General features: G+C 43.6%; 2 protein-coding genes across 3 annotated transcripts; one reads left to right on the top strand and one right to left on the bottom strand.

Annotated features, from left to right (window-relative positions):
- The first annotated feature begins 62 nt into the window (after positions 1 to 62).
- Positions 63 to 7,979, top strand: atg13 (ATG13 autophagy related 13 homolog (S. cerevisiae)). Of its 2 annotated transcripts, XM_062380175.1 has the most exons (18): positions 63 to 223; positions 830 to 910; positions 1,061 to 1,141; positions 1,283 to 1,402; positions 1,673 to 1,719; positions 2,259 to 2,399; positions 2,496 to 2,536; positions 2,858 to 2,954; positions 3,054 to 3,161; positions 3,313 to 3,406; positions 3,572 to 3,670; positions 4,709 to 4,792; positions 5,071 to 5,177; positions 5,288 to 5,411; positions 5,499 to 5,576; positions 5,702 to 5,809; positions 6,028 to 6,156; positions 6,333 to 7,979. In XM_062380175.1, exons 2-18 carry the CDS (start codon positions 842 to 844, stop codon positions 6,408 to 6,410), a joined length of 1,605 nt encoding a protein of 534 aa, XP_062236159.1. In that variant the 5' UTR covers positions 63 to 223; positions 830 to 841; the 3' UTR covers positions 6,411 to 7,979. The 2 variants fall into 2 exon arrangements, with proteins under 2 accessions (XP_062236159.1, XP_062236160.1); XM_062380176.1 differs by lacking the exon at positions 3,572 to 3,670.
- Positions 7,980 to 7,981: 2 nt separating this feature from the next.
- Positions 7,982 to 17,982, bottom strand: kpnb3 (karyopherin (importin) beta 3). The gene is made up of 26 exons (XM_062380174.1): positions 17,823 to 17,982; positions 15,792 to 15,872; positions 14,681 to 14,873; positions 14,424 to 14,526; positions 14,245 to 14,341; positions 14,056 to 14,160; positions 13,660 to 13,782; positions 13,445 to 13,565; positions 13,254 to 13,341; positions 12,961 to 13,067; positions 12,755 to 12,879; positions 12,564 to 12,653; positions 12,166 to 12,339; positions 11,840 to 12,058; positions 11,666 to 11,749; positions 11,439 to 11,571; positions 11,238 to 11,359; positions 10,981 to 11,077; positions 10,686 to 10,858; positions 10,485 to 10,596; positions 10,336 to 10,391; positions 10,114 to 10,236; positions 9,756 to 9,975; positions 9,444 to 9,672; positions 9,219 to 9,360; positions 7,982 to 9,050 (listed from the first exon to the last, which is right to left on the bottom strand). The coding sequence occupies exons 1-26, from the start codon at positions 17,898 to 17,900 to the stop codon at positions 8,964 to 8,966; spliced, it is 3,282 nt and encodes a 1,093-aa protein (XP_062236158.1). The 5' UTR covers positions 17,901 to 17,982; the 3' UTR covers positions 7,982 to 8,963.
- Positions 17,983 to 18,650: the final 668 nt, after the last annotated feature.

Raw genomic sequence — 18,650 nt, 5'->3', positions numbered from 1 at the left:
ACACGTAGGTTTTCACAAGGATCGACGAAAGTGCCTGTGTGGAAGCACTGCGAACTAAACACGTCGACATGGAGGAGATAAACAGACGAGCAGCCCTGTTGTCTTCAGTGTTGTGTACATCTCAGACGGATGTTTAAATCGCCGTCGAGCGCAGTTTTCCTCGTCACCTTAGTTAACCCGCTTTTTAATTTATTGAAGCTTCATCTTTAAGGCAACAGCGGATGTAAGTTTTGCTTTTTGTTTCACATTAAAGTGCGTTGTAGCCAGCTAGCTAGCTGGCTAGCGTTAGCGCGTCACACAGTGTGTCACTGGCTCACTCGTCTCTGTAACAGGAAAAACAAATGTAACTATCGATCAAATTGCGGTTGGATTGCTTTTAAATACATCGGATCGTGTTGTGTACAGTGTTAAGTGGTTGTCAGCGTCCTGTGGTTTAACATGACCTCCAAATCTTACTGGACAATCTCATGTCAACGTGGAGGCCTCGCTACGTGGCTGGTGACAGGAGCTGCTGCTGCATGGAGGCTAAAAACAACCGTTGCATACAGCCTCCGTTGTGTTATTGATGGATACGCCTTATATGCGTCTGTATTTGTCTTTTAGGCCTCTGAGCTGTTTTGTTTAGGCAAATTACAGATGGGATTAAAACTGTCAATATACACAAACATCTTTGTTGACCCTCACTCAGCTTCTAAAGCCATATATAGTTGAATAATTACATTTAAATGAATATAGGTCGGATGCCGTTGCAAAACAAGCTCATGCTCGACATTATAGAAGTTTGTTTTGATTGTTTTTGTCTTTAAGTGACCGTCATGTTGGATTGCAGGGTCGTGTCAACATGGACAGTGACCTAAGTCCCCAGGATAAAAAGGACTTGGACAAGTTCATCAAGTTCTTTGCCTTGAAGGTAATAGAGATATATGTTCTTTGTTATGAGTTTGAATCTAGACATGTCCATGATAACCAACATGTTTTGGATGCTCATGTAAACAGCTTTTTGTTTCTAAGATGGCCACTCACGATTCGATGTCTCATTGCGGGTTTTGTGTGTTGGTAGACTGTGCAGGTGATAGTCCAAGCCCGACTCGGTGAGAAAATCTGCACTCGCTCTTCCTCATCCCCTACAGGCTCAGACTGGGTAAAGTCATATTCCTTTTCCATATTAGGAATTTGTAGTCATCGATTAGATTGTTGTAGTTGTTTTGTATCTGTAGCTTGTTATTGCACAAGGTTTTCTGCTTGTATAAGTGTAAAGTTTAATAATTTTATCGTCCTCCAGTTTAATTTGGCCATCAAAGACATACCAGAGGTGACTCATGAAGCCAAGAAAGCGCTGGCGGGACAACTTCCAGGCATCGGACGCTCCATGTGTGTTGAGATCTCCCTGAAGACATCAGAGGTAAAAAACGTCCCTCTGATCATCTACTGCTTCCATTTTCTTCTTTTGTAAATGAATGACCTCAATCTCTGCAGATACTTTATTGTAAGCTTTATTAACATATTGTAAAATGAGTGCTTGGTGAAATTGCATGTAGAAATGACACGTATTTTATGAATCAAAGTTACCAGAGGACTCATCTACTCTTGTATGTCTAAACAAATGAAAACAAATTTTGTCCCAGATTTATGTCCCTGTGCTCATCTGTTCCTCTGTTTCTTTCCCATTCAGGGCGACTCAATGGAGTTAGAGACTTGGTGCCTGGAGATGAATGAAAAGTGAGTGAAGGATTGTTAGAAAAGATAGGAGGCCGGTCAATGCTGTCCATGTTTCTGCTTACAGAACTAGCTTGGAAGACAACATTTTAAAACTGTAGTAATGGTAACTTCATCATGTGCTGCACTTATGATGACTGCTTCCCCCTGCCCGGCTTCTAAAATAACAGAGCTTGGTGAATAAGTGAGGGAACTGTTGAGAAGTTCAAATAACCCATCACAGTGAGCATCAGCTGCTTGCATGTGATTTATTTGTGTGCCAAATGCAATGGTTGACTTTGCATTTGTCAACCATTGCATTTGGTTGACAAATGCAATGGTTGACCAAATGGACTACAAGTTTACAAGTTTACAAGTTTGGTGGATTACAAGTTTGTCTTGTAATCCACCAGGAGCAGACTTCCTCATTTTGAATTTTAGTTCAATAATAAGACACAAATGACAAAGTGTAAATATTATATTACGTTATTACGATAGGCATTTGAAAGGCCTCCAGACTGCTGAGTACTAATGACACGTGCTGTTTTCTGTTTCTGCTGCAGGTGCGATAAAGACATCAAGGTGTCATATACTGTGTACAACCGTCTGTCTGTGCTTCTGAAGTCTCTGCTGGCCATCACCAGAGTAACACCCGCCTATAAACTGTCCAGAAAGCAGGGACATGACTACGTCATATTATACAGGTATGTGGACTCTCCCAGTCCCTGTTCAGCTGTGAGTATTCAGTCCAGTCGTCTAAACCTCCCTGTTTGTTGTGGTTCTGTATCTCCTCTGTCCAGGATTTATTTTGGAGAAGTCCAGCTGAATGGATTAGGGGAAGGTAACTGTGACCTCACCTTATTGAAAAATCACTAACAAAGCATTCACAATGACTTAACATTACAAAAGTACAATTGGACAAGAAGCAAACTACTTATACTTTACATTCTTAACAGTTTTGACCTTTGTCACATCTAAACACAAAGTAAAACAACAGAGGACCTTTATAAGTGGTTTCCTTTTTAGATCATATGTTATTCTAACAATTGAAACCGCATATTTACAATAAATGAAATATAAGTTGTGCTGAAAATGTCTGAAGTAAACTGCATTAAACCAGCTGAAATATTGTTTTAACTGAGTTGTCCTCTTTGTTTTTAAGGTTTTCAGACAGTGCGTATTGGTGTCGTTGGAACTCCTGTTGGCACAGTCACACTTTCATGTGCCTACCGCACCAACCTGGCATTCATGTCTAACAGGTAACCAGAACTCTCTAACTGATTTTCTTAGAAAGGAAGTTAATATTAGTTATTATATTTATCGATTTTATATAACCGTTGAATTGCTGTCCTCTGCAGGCAGTTTGAGCGAGCTGCTCCGATCATGGGCATCATCGTGGATCACTTTGTGGATCCTCCCTGCGGCAGCCACCGTCCTGCAAATATGGGTCACCCCTGCAACTACAGGTAACCCCGGAAAGTTCTGGAAGTGAAAGCAGCCATTAATTTTAAAATGGAGACACATCTCAACTTCACTTTTGAGTCCTTCAATTTTAAATGTATCAACATAAAGAAAAAACTAAGTTGTTTTGTGTTGTTTTGTATTTTGTGTGTGTAGAGCTCCGGATGACGAGGACGGAGGACATTATGCAGGAGTTCAGGATTCACAGGAGGTCTGCACCACCTCCTTCTCCACCTCCCCTCCCTCTCAGGTATGACACATACTCATTTCTTTTATCTTTCTTTCTTTAACCTTGAGACTTTTTCTCTCCATTTCCTGTTTTTATATTTCACTTTCTCTTTTCTCTCTTTGTCTTTTCTTTCCGGATGTCCTTTTATTGAATGTTTTTTCTGTGTGTGTGTCTGCAATATCTCAGTGTGTGTGCACACTGAGTCCGTCTCCCTCTAAACTGCCCAAGCCCCTCCCTGTGGACAGTCTGCAGCTTCCATTGGCTTCCGGACTTGTCACTCACACTGTGAGTCTGCGTTGGCAACCGTGTGTGACGCTCTGAAACATCACTGATCAACTCTGCTGTTCCGTCAGATCCCTCATGTTTTGTTTTGGGGTGTGTGTTGCTCCTTGTTGTGCCGGAGCTGCATCAGAAACTTAGTTTAACCATCATCCTTTTGTCCTGGTTTAAAGCTCCATCACTTACTAATAGCTTTATGATTTGATTTGATTTTATTTGGACATGGACATGACAATGTCATTGGACGAACCAGATGCATTGTTTACAGTGTATTAGCATAAATGCTAGTTTACAACACCTGTCCACAGGAGGCTTTTTGAAAACAACAAAAGAAACTGAACAAGACAGAAGCAAGATCAAATACTGATAAAAAACTGATAGTGATAATTAAAAATAGTAAAAATGCAGTATACAGTATAGTACAGAGCAGCAATATAATGAGTTGAATATATATATAAAGGCTACGTAGAGAACAAAGGCAGCATGATCAAACAATAACCAGTTGTAAATTATTTGTGTGAGCACTGTTGATTTGATTTGAGCCGTTGTTATGTTGTGACTCCTGTTTGCTGGTGTTCAATAGATTTTTTTTTTCATCGTAATCTTCTATCATCGTCTCCTTCGCCTCAGTTCTGAGAACAGTTTAGCTACTTTCAGACATGCATTAAACTCCGGACGTTCCCCAGAGTTTTTCCTGTCAGCCCCCTGATTAAATGTTTGACTTAGCCCAAAATGCACAGCCAACCAGATGGCATGTAGATGACTTTTCAAACACACAATGAACATGAAACCGAAACAAGTGCTGATTTACTTGTAGAAGACGCAGACATAGATGTCAACTTGGAAACAATAAGATTCGAGAGCTTTTGGTGATAAGGGCTGATGCCAGTGTTTATGTGCTGCACACAAAAACAAACATAAAAAAATCTCTTCTGATTGGCACAGTCCGGAGAATTTCAGGACCCAGTTGTCCGGAGTTCATGTCTGAAAACAGCTTATGTTTCATGGGTTTTTCCAAACCCATACGTTTCTGTTTCTCTCCAGCTTTATGCTTCCAGATTATCCTACCATCCTCCAACTCTAGCAGGAGCTGCTGATCTTTGTCACCCCGCTGCCAATCCAAACCAGGTGATGCTGCACCAATCACCTCACTTCCAGACACAATAGAGTTTGACCAATCCATTACCAGAGCCATTGTTATTGGCCAATTTATCATAAATGCTGGAATCACAGATCAGACTCTTGTCCGCAAACGATAGTCACTGTAGACAACAGCTTTTTCCCCAAAAAATAAATAAAAGAAGCTGATTATCAATAAGATTAAACTTTGAAATCTCCGCCCTTAAATACTGTTATATTGCAAGTACCATTGTTATTTTTGTTGATTTAATGTTCTCCCTCTTCAGGTATTGCATGCTGTGAGGGAGGGCGGGGTTGTAATGGTTCCTGCCTATCCTCATGGAACAGACACCCACCTGACAGCCGAGCAAGCCCCCAACACCCCTGGCAGCAGGTAAATCTCTGACATCACCTAAACTCAGCATCAACAGTTATTCCCCTTTGTTTTAATGGTAATGGATACTTGATGAGACTATTAACAACTTGTCTCATCCCTGTTTCCAGTGGTGATGATGACGATCTGTTGCACAGCGATGAAGGAAGGAGTGTTTCCCCCTATGACCCGGTGGAGTCTCTCAACGCGTTCACGAGGAAAGTCGGAGCGTTTGTCAATAAACCCGCCACACAGGTAAATCACATATAGTCTGTTGTGTTTATCCACTTGTGTTTGCATCACTGAAGGGAACACTAAATTTCGATCTTTGTGTTTGTGTAGTTAACAGCAGCCAGTCTGGACCTGCCATTTGCTGCATTCGCCCCTCGAGGCCTGGACCCAGAGGAGAATGATCCCATGGTAACTATTGACCTCTGATGTGTTGTCTGACCTGGAAATGGACAATGTATAATTTTCTTAAAAAATGTAAAACTGGCAGATAAAGTTTTTTTTTTGCATTGAGATACTTTTGTGTTTGTGTTCAGGTGCAGCCCCCAGATTCCCCTCCCTGCCCGTCCCCCCTGCAGGCCAGCCTTCACTCCCAGGGCTCAGAGGGATCGGGGCAGCAGGACGATTTCGTTATGGTCGACTTTGTACGTACTCTTTGTTTAAGTGTCTTCTGCTCACTCACTACTGTGCTGACCTTAAAACATATAAAGTGTTACCTCACTTTTAATGAAAATAATTTTCAGATGGTCCATGGTCATTTATTATACATGTGCTGGAAATCAACTTAACACTACTCAGATAAACCGTAAAAGAAACCTGTAATTTCTGTGAATTTGAAATTATTCCACCCTCCTGTTTACAGAGACCTGCCTTCTCTAAAGACGACCTGTTGCCGATGGATTTGGGCACGTTCTACAGAGAGTTTCAAAATCCTCCACAACTGGCCAGTCTCTCTCTACACATCAGCGCGCAGTCGATGGCCGATGACCTGGTAACACTTTAGACTTTTACCGTCAATGAGGTTTTTAAGTAGGTGTTCTGATACTGCAGAGTGGCGGGTATCAGAACAGCTCTAATTTAAAATCTTACTTTTCATGGTGTCCTGTCCTCTAGTAAAACAGTGAACAATGTATGTAAACAACTGTGATTTTCATTTTCTTTCTGCAGGACTCTCTGCCAGAGAAACTGGCCGTCTACGAGAAAAACATAGACGAGTTTGACGCTTTTGTGGACATGCTCCAGTAGAGGTAGAGTTGGAGGGGGGAAGAAGCCGACGGAAGAGGACTGCATTCGAGTACTGAGGAAATAGCTAAGGAGACAAATTTAAGGGAGAAGCACACTGGAGGCTCTGTCGTTGTTTGTCCTAAATCACCATGTTTTAATGTGAAGCATCTCATTTACTCTCAACTTCCTGTTCAGCACACGCGCAACCTCTTCACTGTAAATACTGTATTATTTCCTCTGAAACTGGCATCCCCTCCTCTTGCTCTGGTTGTGTAAATTCAAACTGAAAATCTTCTGTGTGGCACGAAACTTGGGTTTAGTCACTTTAGACAGCCATGACAGACAGCTTTTAACTGTAGTTCACTATAATCTCTCCCACCCTCAAGGTTTCCTTTACAACATGGCCTTTCTGATCATATCTGACCTGAAAGATGAAATCAAATCTTGACCGGCTTAAAAATATATTTTCTTCTACAAAAGCTGGTCTTAGAGAAAAATTCCATTTTGGCCTCACAGTGGAAGTTAATGATGTGTAGTGAAATGACAGTTTCAAAGTTAACTTGAAAGCCTGACCGAGCCAGGTGTTCCCAGCTGGCCTGGGGATTTAAACATTCAATGTCAGTCCCAGTGCAGAAAGAAATCATGACAGCCCTTGTATGTGTAGAGAAATCAATTTGTTGTGGAGCCACGCCTAGTTGCCAGTTAATAAAGTGCACTAGTCTAATGCAACAGTCCTGAAATTAATCCTTCGTTCAAGAAGATACAAAAATTCAGTTTGTGCTGAAAAGGACTCCGTAGGTTGAGCCATCTCCAAGACATGAGGTGGATGAATAAAAAATTGCTGATACCATTAACTTCGGTCTTTCAGGTAGCTTCCGTCAAGTACGACAGTCTGAATAGCTTAAAGGGGACATATTATGAAAATTCCACTTTTGTGCCAGCTCAAGATCCCACTGTGGGGCTGCGCTGCCAGTCTTCTGCCCACCTGACTCTGGTTCAAAACCAAATGGTTGCAAGATTGTATCTTCGTCTGCAGCAGCCATATTTCTACAGAGGTAATTGATAGAAAAATCTGGGTGCTTGTATCTCGTGGAGGGAGGCGGGGCACTCAATACAGGTCAATCTTAGGAGGGTCCTTGTAAACAGGGTAAAAAGATGCTGTTTTAAATGATCCTTGTGGTATTTTGACCAAAATGTGTTACATTTCATTAAGACCCCAAGGAACCATATCAACTGTGGTAAAATGGTAATATGTCCCCTTTAAGATGAAGTGAAGAAGCAGAGTGAACATTAACCCTCAAAACTGCACGTTAGGAATTAGTCTTTCCCAGTCAATTTAATGGAGTGAGGATTTATTGCAGGACTGTTGCCTTAGTTTTCTTCTAAAGTGTCAGCTCTGAACTTACAGCAGTCTGTACATCCTGCTAATGTATATTTTGTGATTTTGTAAAGGGCAGGGGGGGGTAAAAACAGCTGTCTACAGAAGGCACCGGGTCAACATCCATGACCGAGTTTGGTTGAGAGCTTTAATTTAAACATTTGTGTCCTAATAAAGCATGGTTGCTCTGTTGAAACAAATGAAGAAAGTCATCTCAGAATTCTCAAATGGAATTTTATTGTTGGTATTTTCTGCAGTTCTATTACATTCCTGCAGGACTGAAGGGTCGGAAACCATAAAGAATAACATTATGGTAGCACGCATTTAACGAATACTCTACAATTCATGAAATTCATGTACCACCAGCATGTGGTCAGCTACAACTCAACTTTTTTGTCCGAGAACCCCTAACTCTGCTACGTGAAGGGGCAGAGAAGCGTCCAAACATTTCCAGTGAACCGCTGTCTGAAAGGCTATGGAGGAAAGCTTCTTAAATCAATGTCAACTCTTTCCAGACAATGATGTAAATTTCCTAACTATTTATATTTTCTAGAGTTAGCCATTTAAACAAACATGCCGTTACTTTTGAAACATACCCTCTGAGGTTGCTTCACCCCAGGAAACACGGAACCAAAAGAAATAAAATAAAAATACAAAAGGAAAAAAAAAAAAATTCACAGGAGACAGGCAGTGTTTGCCCAGTGTGCATTTTCACCGAATTCAATTGCTCAGTCCAAGAGAATGTCCTGTCCCCACTCCCCCCCACTTTGGCCCCTCTGAGCCGGACTGTCCAATGAGATTGTTTGAGCTAAGTGGAGATTGAGCTCCTCTGGGCGCAGAGACAATTCAGGGAATGGTTGGAAACCAAACATCCGGATAGAAGTTGTGTGATGGCGATGAGACGCGGGGTGACTGATGCACTCTCCTTCCCTTTTCCTTGGATACAGGGTTATAGTCTTGGATGGCCAATGTCTTCCATTGTCATAATTATCCAACCTGCTCCCCCAGTCTGCTGAATGTGGGTGGAGTTATAGAATCGTACGATGGTTATGGGGGTGTCCATGAACACTACAGTTCGGAGCAGGAGGAAGAAGAGGGAGTGAGCGGAGGAGATCCAGGAGCTCAACTTTTCTTCATGGGCTTAATTCATAATTTTTTATTTTTAAAAAGGAGCGGGGAGGTGACCGGGTTCAGGCTCAGGCAGTGTTAAGTAGGTCCTGTATGGCTTTCTGCTGCGTCTCGTTCAGCGACGATACACACTGCGTCCATAATCCTGTCGACATCTGGAAGACACGACAAAAAGGGTCAATACCATGATAAGTGCTACTTGATGTTTAGTCACCTAAAATAAATCACTGAACAGACCCCTTGGACTCCATCTGTGGTGGTGCTTAATTCTATCTCCATATCTAGGAGACATTTCCTGACATGGTGATGTAGCTGTAACTCACCTGCACTTGACGGATGTCATTTGCGAGACGTTTGCTGCAAGCGTCTTCACTCTTGACCGATTCATTTGCAACACCCTCTGCGATGATGAGGAAGATTTTGGGAAGGTTGGCGTTATCTGGCCCGAGGACGATGGGGTTGTTGCTGCGGAGAGAAGATGATAATCAGAAGGAGGGACATGATGTTTCATTTTTTTTTAATTGGCAAACATGTGGCAGCAATCCTACCTTTCAATGAGGTCGCACAAAAAATCAAATGTGTGCACGGCCTCCTCTTTGTCCTCGTTGAGTGGAAGCCAGCTGAGCCAGTGAGGAAGGAGCTCGTTGACATTGACGCACTCCGGCCGAAACCTCATGACCTTTCCGACAGCGGAGATGCAGTTCTCTGTGGCATTAACGTTTTCCTTGGAGCGGGACTCGGCTGCCTGGATGACTCTGACCAGCAGCGTGATGGCCTCTACAACAACGAAACAAACCATCAACAAGATATCAACGAAACAACAACATCACGGCAAGCAAAGACCGGTAACCAAGACGTACCTGTACAGAACTGGCGGTAGTTCTCTCCTCCGTACTGAGCCATGACACCAACGCCGTAGGCGGCCGCCTGCCGAACCTCTGGGCTTGTGTCACACACAGACTGCATCATCGGCTGCAGGAAGTACTCTGCGTATTTGAAGGAGGAGGGGCTGCAGTGCTCCACCACGTCGTCGAATATGCACAGACCCCACTGTCTGTCCGCCCACGGCCGGCTGGGACACTTAAGAGCAAGATGATCAAGTTGGTTACAATTTCTCCCTCGATATGTGAAGTGAATCAAGTCAATTTGGCACCATCTAGTGGCCACTTGTTAAAAGGCCCACTCGACAATAAGACCCACTCGACAATAAGAACTTACTATTAGCTGGACGATGAGCTGCAGCAGCTGTTCGAACCATGGCAGCACCTTCTCTTTGTAACTACTGAACACTGAGTGCAGGATGTCTGACACTTTAGTCAGGATGTACACATCATTCTCATCCTGGAGAAAAGAAAAAGGAAGGTGTTGCATTGTTGTTAAATATAGTTAAAGTTTCATGAGGCATTTATTGTAGCAGACTACTGAAATATAAACATTTACCTCGTCTTGTAATGTTTCCTCCACCTGCTCGTCATAGTCTTCATCCTGTCTCTTGGCTGTGAAGACATATCGTACAAAAGGATAAATTCTGAGGCACAAATCAGAGGGAAAAAAAAAAAAAATTGTTTAAGGGAGTGATGAATCCTCACTATGTCTGAGCTCCTGGTTCTTAAAATGCTCCTCCAGTTTTCCTTTCAAGATGCCACCCAGCTCCTCGAAATGCTCATTGTTCAGACACCCGTCACCCATCAACTCAATACACTGACGAAAAAAAAAAAAACTCACATCAGTCACAACAGACACTAGACCTCAAACCTTGAATTGTTTGGATTGTTTTAAGTTAAAGTTACCTTGGCAAAAGAGTGCATGATTTCTGACAGGACGTCCGAGTCCGGCTCTGTGCCGATGGACTTGATGAGGGCGTCGCACATGAAGTGCCACATCTGGGTGAGGTACTCGGGTCCTCGAACACGAGCGCACTCCAGCAGCAGGGGCATGGACTCGGCTGCAGCCACTCGCACACGTGAGAGAGTTATGGAAATGCCACTGACGATATTTTAATGGACAAATTAAATGGATCAAACAACTAAAGTAAAAAAACATTTTTATATGAGAAGGAAATTCCAGTTTTGGTCAAAAGGATATCATCGTGGAAGTAGAACTTGAGTAGAGGAACCATCAGCTTCACCACCTGCTCCGTGTACTCAACAAAGCCTTCCTTCAACTCTTTGGCATAACACACCTGAAACACAACACAAACATTTTATTAACAAGGATGAAACTTAACATCTAGATTCAGGTATAGATGAACAATGGCTTTAGATATGTGCCACTGGCTGGTTCAGATCTGACTCAATATCCCTCGGGATCCTGTCAGTTTGGAGACCTCATCAGGCACTCACCAGCATCTGACAGGCAGTGGCCTTCTCCTCTAGACCGGCCGTCTTGATGCCAAAACTCTGCTGGTCGCCCAGGTTGACAAACTCCCAGCCATCATCCTCCGATATGTTCTCCATATCCTGGGCTATAAGACAAAGACGGATTTTGTAAGATCGGCAGCGCCTGCTGTTGAAGTGCATTTAAACCCCCATCGTGTGACTTACTGTCGAGGAGGGCCACCTCAGGCTTGATGGAGGCAGTCTTCATCAGTGGACCCATCACCACGGGCAGATACTGCTGAAACTCCTTCCCCAGGATCTTACACATCCTGGCCCAGGCGGAGATCATGTACGAGATCTAAACCACACACACAAAATGGGACAGTTTGACTACTTAGAAAGGAATAATAAAAAAAACTTGATAGTTAAAAATGACATCTAAGTCTTCTTACCTGAGGATCATCATCCTCCAGGTCATTGAAGTCTGTCTGGGTTTTGAGGAGCAGCTGCATGACGGCAGAGGCATCTGGCATGAACTAGAAATAGATCAGAAAGAATAAATAAATAAATAGGAAATCCTCTTTGAGATCTCAGCAGAACGTTTGATCAAAGCTTCACGGATGTACCTTGTCTTTGCCGACAGCCAGGCCGATGAGACTGATGCACTCTATGGTCTTGCCGCGAAGCAGCCGCAGTTCCTTCTGCACTGCATTTTCTACGATATGTTTGAGCGAGGGCATGAACAGGTCATAGTATGGCACAAACTTCTCCTCAGCTGTGTCGGCCACCGAGGCGATGGACGTCACCACTTGCTCCAGGACCAGTTTGGTGCCCTTCTGGATCAACTGTGGGGGAAGAGAAGACACGGTTAAGTGGATTAGTTTTTCGAGAAAGGTCATAATTCTTTTGTGATGATCCCACTGCTTTTTGTATTATTTTTATTTATTATTACCTCCTGCAGCTTGGCAACCATAATGACGTGAAGGTGCTGCACCAAGCTGTCCAGATAAGGGATGAGCAGGGATTTGGGACAGTCCTCTGTGAAGTTGATGAGGGCAGCAGCAGCGTGCGCCTGCACCCGAGGGTTACTTTGGTCTTCCATGGTCTGAAGCAAGGCTGAGATCACCTGGAAGGGAGACATACAGGGTGAGTCTTCATGGTCCACAGCAGGGAAAGACGATTTTGGTTGTAGCTTGCAAACGTGATTCTGCATCTGTATATTTCTGTTTTGCTACAGTAGATGAGCTAAAGGAGTGCCCAAAAAGTCTGTTAGATAACTGAATCTAAAAATCACGATAGACTACAGAAGCTACTGAACTTGCAGCCACTAGATAACTCCCCTTTAAATACCTTATCGTGGAATTTCTTTTGGAAGGTTGGAGCAAAGTCTGTGGCCATCTGTCCAATAGCGTTGCAGGCAGCATAACGCACTCTTGGATGCTGTGGGCGGAGAATTGAACTTTAAAAACACCATAAAAAATAGCAGCTGCCATGTGATCAAATCCTTTAACAGTGGTAACAAAAACTAAAATATTTCTTACAGGGTCGGAGCAGAAGATGAGGACAAAGCTGACGATCTCCTGGAGGATAGCCTCCATCTGCTGGTGGCAGCCCTCACCAATGGCCGACAGCGCCATCAGCCCGGCGTGACGGTACTTCCAATCAGCTAGTGACAAACATGAAGGGTTAATCTCATGTTCACAGTGACCGATTTAAAACCAATCATGTGATCAGAAGGTTTACTTACGGTTCTGCAGCATCGTCATGATGTGCTGTTTGATCATGGGCAAAATGATCTTTCCTCCCAGACCACAGGCGATCCTGTCCAGAGCGCTCTCCCCGGCCACAGCATTACTGGTGAATACATAAAAGATCTTCAAAATACTGCCAAACATGTTCTGATCCTTTTGATCTCTAAATTTAGACGCCATAACTTTTCATCTTATATATAAAAAATGAAACTCCTGGAGTGAACCTACAGAAAACTTTTTTCTATCCTAACCACAATACACGTCCTGCTGATGATGTTCAAGTCCTTACCTATCAAAGTCATCGTCCTCCAACTCATCAGCCATGGCCCATTCATCGTCCTCCTCCAGGTCCACCATCATAGCCAACATCTGGGGCACTGAGGACACAACAGTTGTCTTGAACTATTCAACCTAACATCTTAAGGTGAAATAAGACTAATGGGGAACTCTGAGGTACTTGAGCTTAAACCAAATCCTCACCACTCGAAGCCACAATGGCAGTGTGTTTCCTCAGCATGGCGGCTGCCGTCTCAGATAAGGTGACGATGACTTCCAATGACAACTGCCTCTGCATGTTGGTCAGGTTGGTGTCTGCACACAACTGAGAAGGGGACAGAGATAAGTGAGTGTTGAAATTGAATGCATCATTTTGAGCAGTAAAGTGATAGCTTGCAGTATGCTGCTCTCTGACTCACCTTCAGACAGAGCTGCAGAGTCGCCTCCAGGTTGGGCCTCAGGTATTTGGGCGCCGTGTCTGCAATTTCCACTAAAGACTTGAGCACAGAGTCGTCGCTCTGGTAGCAGGACTCGTTCACCGCCTGATGAAAAACAAGATGAGGTCTGTGTTGCAACTTCATTCATTCTGAAGCAAGCAGCTAATGCTGAATTCACACTGCTGCTATAATCTAAGGGTTTAACTTCCAACTCTATCATGATAAGTCACTGGCAAACAATCTGAGACCCTGTTGTAATGTAGCTTAGGAAAGATTCAAAAAGAACTTTCTTATTCTCTCTTCCACACAAAAAAGTCAAAGTATCGTTGTTTAAATCTAATGGAGAGGACATCAAACTCAGTCGTGCTTGTGTCTCACCTGCAGGATTCCTGGCAGCAGGTCGGAAAAGTGCTTCAGCAGAGCGGTGTTGCCTTCATTGGACAGAACAAAGGAAGCTGCAGCCCGAGCCGCCAGGGTACGAATCTGAAGGATAAGCATTTTTTAAATGAAATGCCCATTCATAATCAACCTGGAAACAATCTATCCTGTGACTGCTTTAAACCTTACGTGTGGGTTAGCCTGGTCCTGCATGCACTGAACAAGCATACGTTTGATAACCTCCATATAATGCTGCTGCTGGTTGCCAAAAATTCCTGGGAAGTTCCTAAAATGAAACCAAATCACATAATCACCCACTGCTGCTTATGCCGAAAAAAGGAAGGAGTTTGATTAAAACTGGGGCTCACCAGAATATGTGGAGTGCTGCTTCTCGCAGGCCGACATTGTCAGAGTTGACAGAGTCAAACAGAAATTTGAGCAACTCTGGCCACTGGTTATTTCCATCATCATCTAGATTTTTTTAAACGCACAACAATGATAGGATTACTGATAATTTCAACACAACAACCATCACTATCTATAATGACAGAATGTAGGAAGTACTTTAGAGCAGTCAGTGCACAGGTCGAAACTACAGGTTGTGAAAATCTCTGAGGATAATTACCAATGAGGTTGCGGCAGAGCTCGGCTGCAATATCGCAGACCTTCTTGCGGATGTTTGGCAAGGTCTCCTGCTGGATGCTGGTCAGCAGTTCTGTCTTGATGACCGTCTGCATCTCCAGAGTCAGGCCCGGGTAGATCTCCTCGAAGGACGATGACAGCAGCCGCCGAAGCAGCACTGCAGCCATCTGTCTGACCTGAGTGGATTAAAAAATTTGTTTCAACATTTTGTTACACTCCCTTCTCTGGCCTCCAACACCAAAGTACATGAGTTAAACTTATGTTTTAGAACATAGGAAAAGATGTTTGAAGGTCTAGCGCAACCACCAGTTGATGTTATTGGATGCAAGAGACCACCAGCGAATGTAAGGGGCATATCTTCAGTGGTGCATGTTAGTGTCATCATTATCATCGGGTGTTTGACCTTTTAATCGCAGCAGCTTTACAAGCCGAACCCGAGGGTACACTAAGGTTAAAAGATAAATCTTAGTGGTTACTGGGCAACATGATGGTGGATGTTGCAACAAATCTATGACACAAATAAGTTTATACAACTTCCTTGTGGATTTATTGAGGTGCCCAACAAAACCTGCTGCTGCCAAAGCACGTTAGAATGAACTGGGTGTCTAATTAGAATAAATGGTCGCGCCCCCCCCCCAAAACCAAAATAAAAGCCACTCTGACAAAACCTGAAGCATCCCAGAAAGGCAGTCACCCTCCCTGGGCCAAGCACCTCTATGCCTACTCTCATTTCAAGTATCTAAAAATACCAGCCTCGAGGTAAAGAAAAGTAGAGGAAGCATGGAGGACCAAGCAGCTGGTGGACTCAGAGTAAACATAACAGCCAAAATGCCAAAACTGTGACTCATGGTTCTTCTTGTCAGGGTGGGGAGAGGGCACACGTGTCATTACACTCTAAAACATGCCGTCAATCCTGTATCTTTTCAAAGTGAACATACAACAACACTTACAGCAAGTCTCCTTTTAACACAAGATGTCCTTAACTGGTTCAGGAATTGCCAGGGTTAATACATTTGGCTGGGAGGCTAAACTTAAAGATTTCCATAGCCATCCTTCAGTATTAAGTTCAAGCCAAAAAAAGTCTTGGTACAAACCTCCTCTGCAGCAGATGCATCTCTGATGGCCTGCAGCAAGAATGTGATCTTGTTCGGGCCCGGGATAGTGTCATAGGTCTCCTGCAAAGAACATTAAAGAAAGTGGTAAGGATGAGTCCTCCAATTTGGTGCATCACATCCAGCAAGACAGATGTACAATTTCAGACATTCCATGGAAAAATGGATCACTACCAGTGAGTGTCACAATCGCTTTATCACAGTCACAAAGACAACCTATTTTGCACACACCTGACCTTCCACACTGTCACATATCGAGCTGAAACAGATGCTGTTGTCTGTCAGCAACTGTCCAGAGATCTTTGTAATTTTCATATAGTTTATTTTCTGATGCATTTTGTGTGCTTCCCGTTTGTGTTGGTTTCAACTTGCAGTGGTTTTAAGCCACATAAGAAATGCAAACACATAGGGATGGGCTCCATGGAGATGCATGAAGCCTTGGGCGTGTGCTCCAGGGACAAATAACTGATGGAACTGATCATGTGCAAGTAGGGCTGATGGTAAACAAAAATGTGGCTGTGTTTATCAAGTGATTGAACAGAGGCTCTAAGTTAACACAAGTCGGTGTCTGCTGGAAAAATGCAAATGCAGAAATGACCATACAAATGTGTTTTTAAAGTGAGCTAATTTGCATCACAAAGGCGCAGGACAGGGAGGACGGGTATAACTTTGGCAACTGGAGAGACACTTAAATAGAAACTAAACTGCCACTTTTGAGTGTTTTAAGTTAGCAGATTTAACAGTGAATGCAAATACAACACAACTCCTTCATGTGGTGTCTGAAAATAACCTTATTTCTACTCACAAAGTCTGTCAAGCATCAAAACTACTTATACTGAACATCAAGTAGTCTAAAGTATTTAAACAGGACTTTAAAGTATTTATTAAATTGATCTTTAAGACTATTTGATGCCCATGGACCTGGACATTGTCCAGTAGCTGTAATCACTAGTTGTTCAAGTATAGCTGTCCCCTGCATCTGGATCAATCCCCATTATGTGTAAGACAGTTTCTACAAAGGATAGATTCCAATGAGCTTAGCATCGCGACAGACAGTCTGTGTTTTATAAAGGGAAACGCTGACTGACTGAATGGGGGGGCTTTGAGATAAGATTCAACCCCCTCATGCAAAAGTGGGGAAACTGGTAACAAAAGCTTTGCCGCGACTAGAGGCCGATCGGGGTGTGTGTGGGGACCAGGCCAGTTAGACTCTCACTCAAGCCCAGACAAATCCTCAGAGAATCTAATCCAGTGAGAGGGATGAGGGTGTGTGTAGTGACGTGGCTGTAAGTGAGATAAATCGCTTCATGGATCACGTCAGCTCAAAAACAACAATAAGGGCGAAACAGCATGTTTTTGAAAGTGCTGTGTTGTGACTTATACACACAGATCACTGTAGGCCGACTGCATGAGGAACCTGAATGCTAACACAGCTAGCCCTTAAGGAACTAACTCCATATTGGATCCCATTGCTGGTTAGTTTCCCTCAGTTACACACACAGCGACTTAATGATCTCATCTAACTCGTGTTTAATCTCATGCTAACCAACTACGTCCTGCATTAGCTTCCTGGCTAATGGAGTGGCAACACTTAGCCTCACGCTACTTCCTGTACTCCCCTAGCTAGGGGGCTAGCTTCACTGTCAGCTGGGGAAACGGGGGATCGGCGCCCGGTTAATGGGTAAATTCACTTTCACTCAACCCCGATGAGGCTCTCGCAGACACACGTCGACACAAACAGTCACAATCGGGCTAGTTTGGGCGAGACACGCGCTGTGTCCACACAACTACGCAACATGGTGGAGGTAGTTAGCCGAACAGTGCTCGGTGTCGGCTTCTGGTCGCACGTGGACTCTCTTGGAGCTTTGACGGGAGGGCTCGGTGCGCGCGCGGCCAGGCAGGCTAAGCTAACAGGCGGCTAGCCGAGGCTAACCGGAGCGAACCGTTACCTCCAGCCGCCACCGACCTTGTCAGTGGCGGTGGGACAGCAGCACTCTCCCCCCCGGTCTTTACCTCCGATTGTTTCCTGACGTCGTTGTCGGGGCTCATCAGGTTGCCCAGCAAGAGGTAGAACTGCTGCTGTTCCGCCATTGCAGTGAGGATTCGAAAGGAGCAGCCGGGAGGAGAAGCGGCGAGACGAGACCGGCTGACCCTGCTTCGGTCATACGGCAACGGCGGCCTCCAATTGGTCCGTGTTATCAGCGCTACTCTCCGCTCATTGGACCCCACCCTTGTCGGGACTGCACACTATTGGCTCACACGGATCATCGGCGAGCACTGGGTGGAATCGACGCACGAAAGGGAATGCGATGTTCCTATTGGTTGATAGTGAATTACCAAAGCGCGGGAAGTTTCTGCACCCGCGCTCGGGAAAATAATATCAGGGTATTGTTGAGGGTGAAAAGTAACTAAGTATATTTACTCAAGTACAATGTTGAGATGCTTTCCATTACATTGTCAATTTTACAATATTTTAAAACATAAGATTAGCTGTCACAAATTATTTTGCATCATTCATAGTCATTTTTTTTATCTATAGTATAATGTTATATAATAAAGAAAATGGGGCCACAGAATAAATAACTAACAAGAAATCTATTTTGCTTATCTATCTGAGATGTGCACATACTTTATTGAGTATAAATATACTAGGGAGTCTAATTTTTTTAATTAGGTGATAGAATACGTTGGGTTTGAAGTAATCTTGTTGTATTTACTTTTTCAATTGAAGCAACTTTATGTGATGTTTACTATGCGTATATAAAGTCCTGGCAGATGTGAAAACGTTGCAAACGTTTGGGCCATCTTACAAATGCGAAGTTCCCCACTAGGTGGAAGCAA

This window comes from Platichthys flesus, chromosome 22 (assembly GCF_949316205.1).
Source record: "Platichthys flesus chromosome 22, fPlaFle2.1, whole genome shotgun sequence".
Taxonomy (NCBI): Eukaryota; Metazoa; Chordata; class Actinopteri; order Pleuronectiformes; family Pleuronectidae; genus Platichthys; species Platichthys flesus.
The sequence above is the reverse complement of the archived record's forward strand: the minus strand, read 5'-3'. Positions and strand labels throughout refer to the sequence as shown.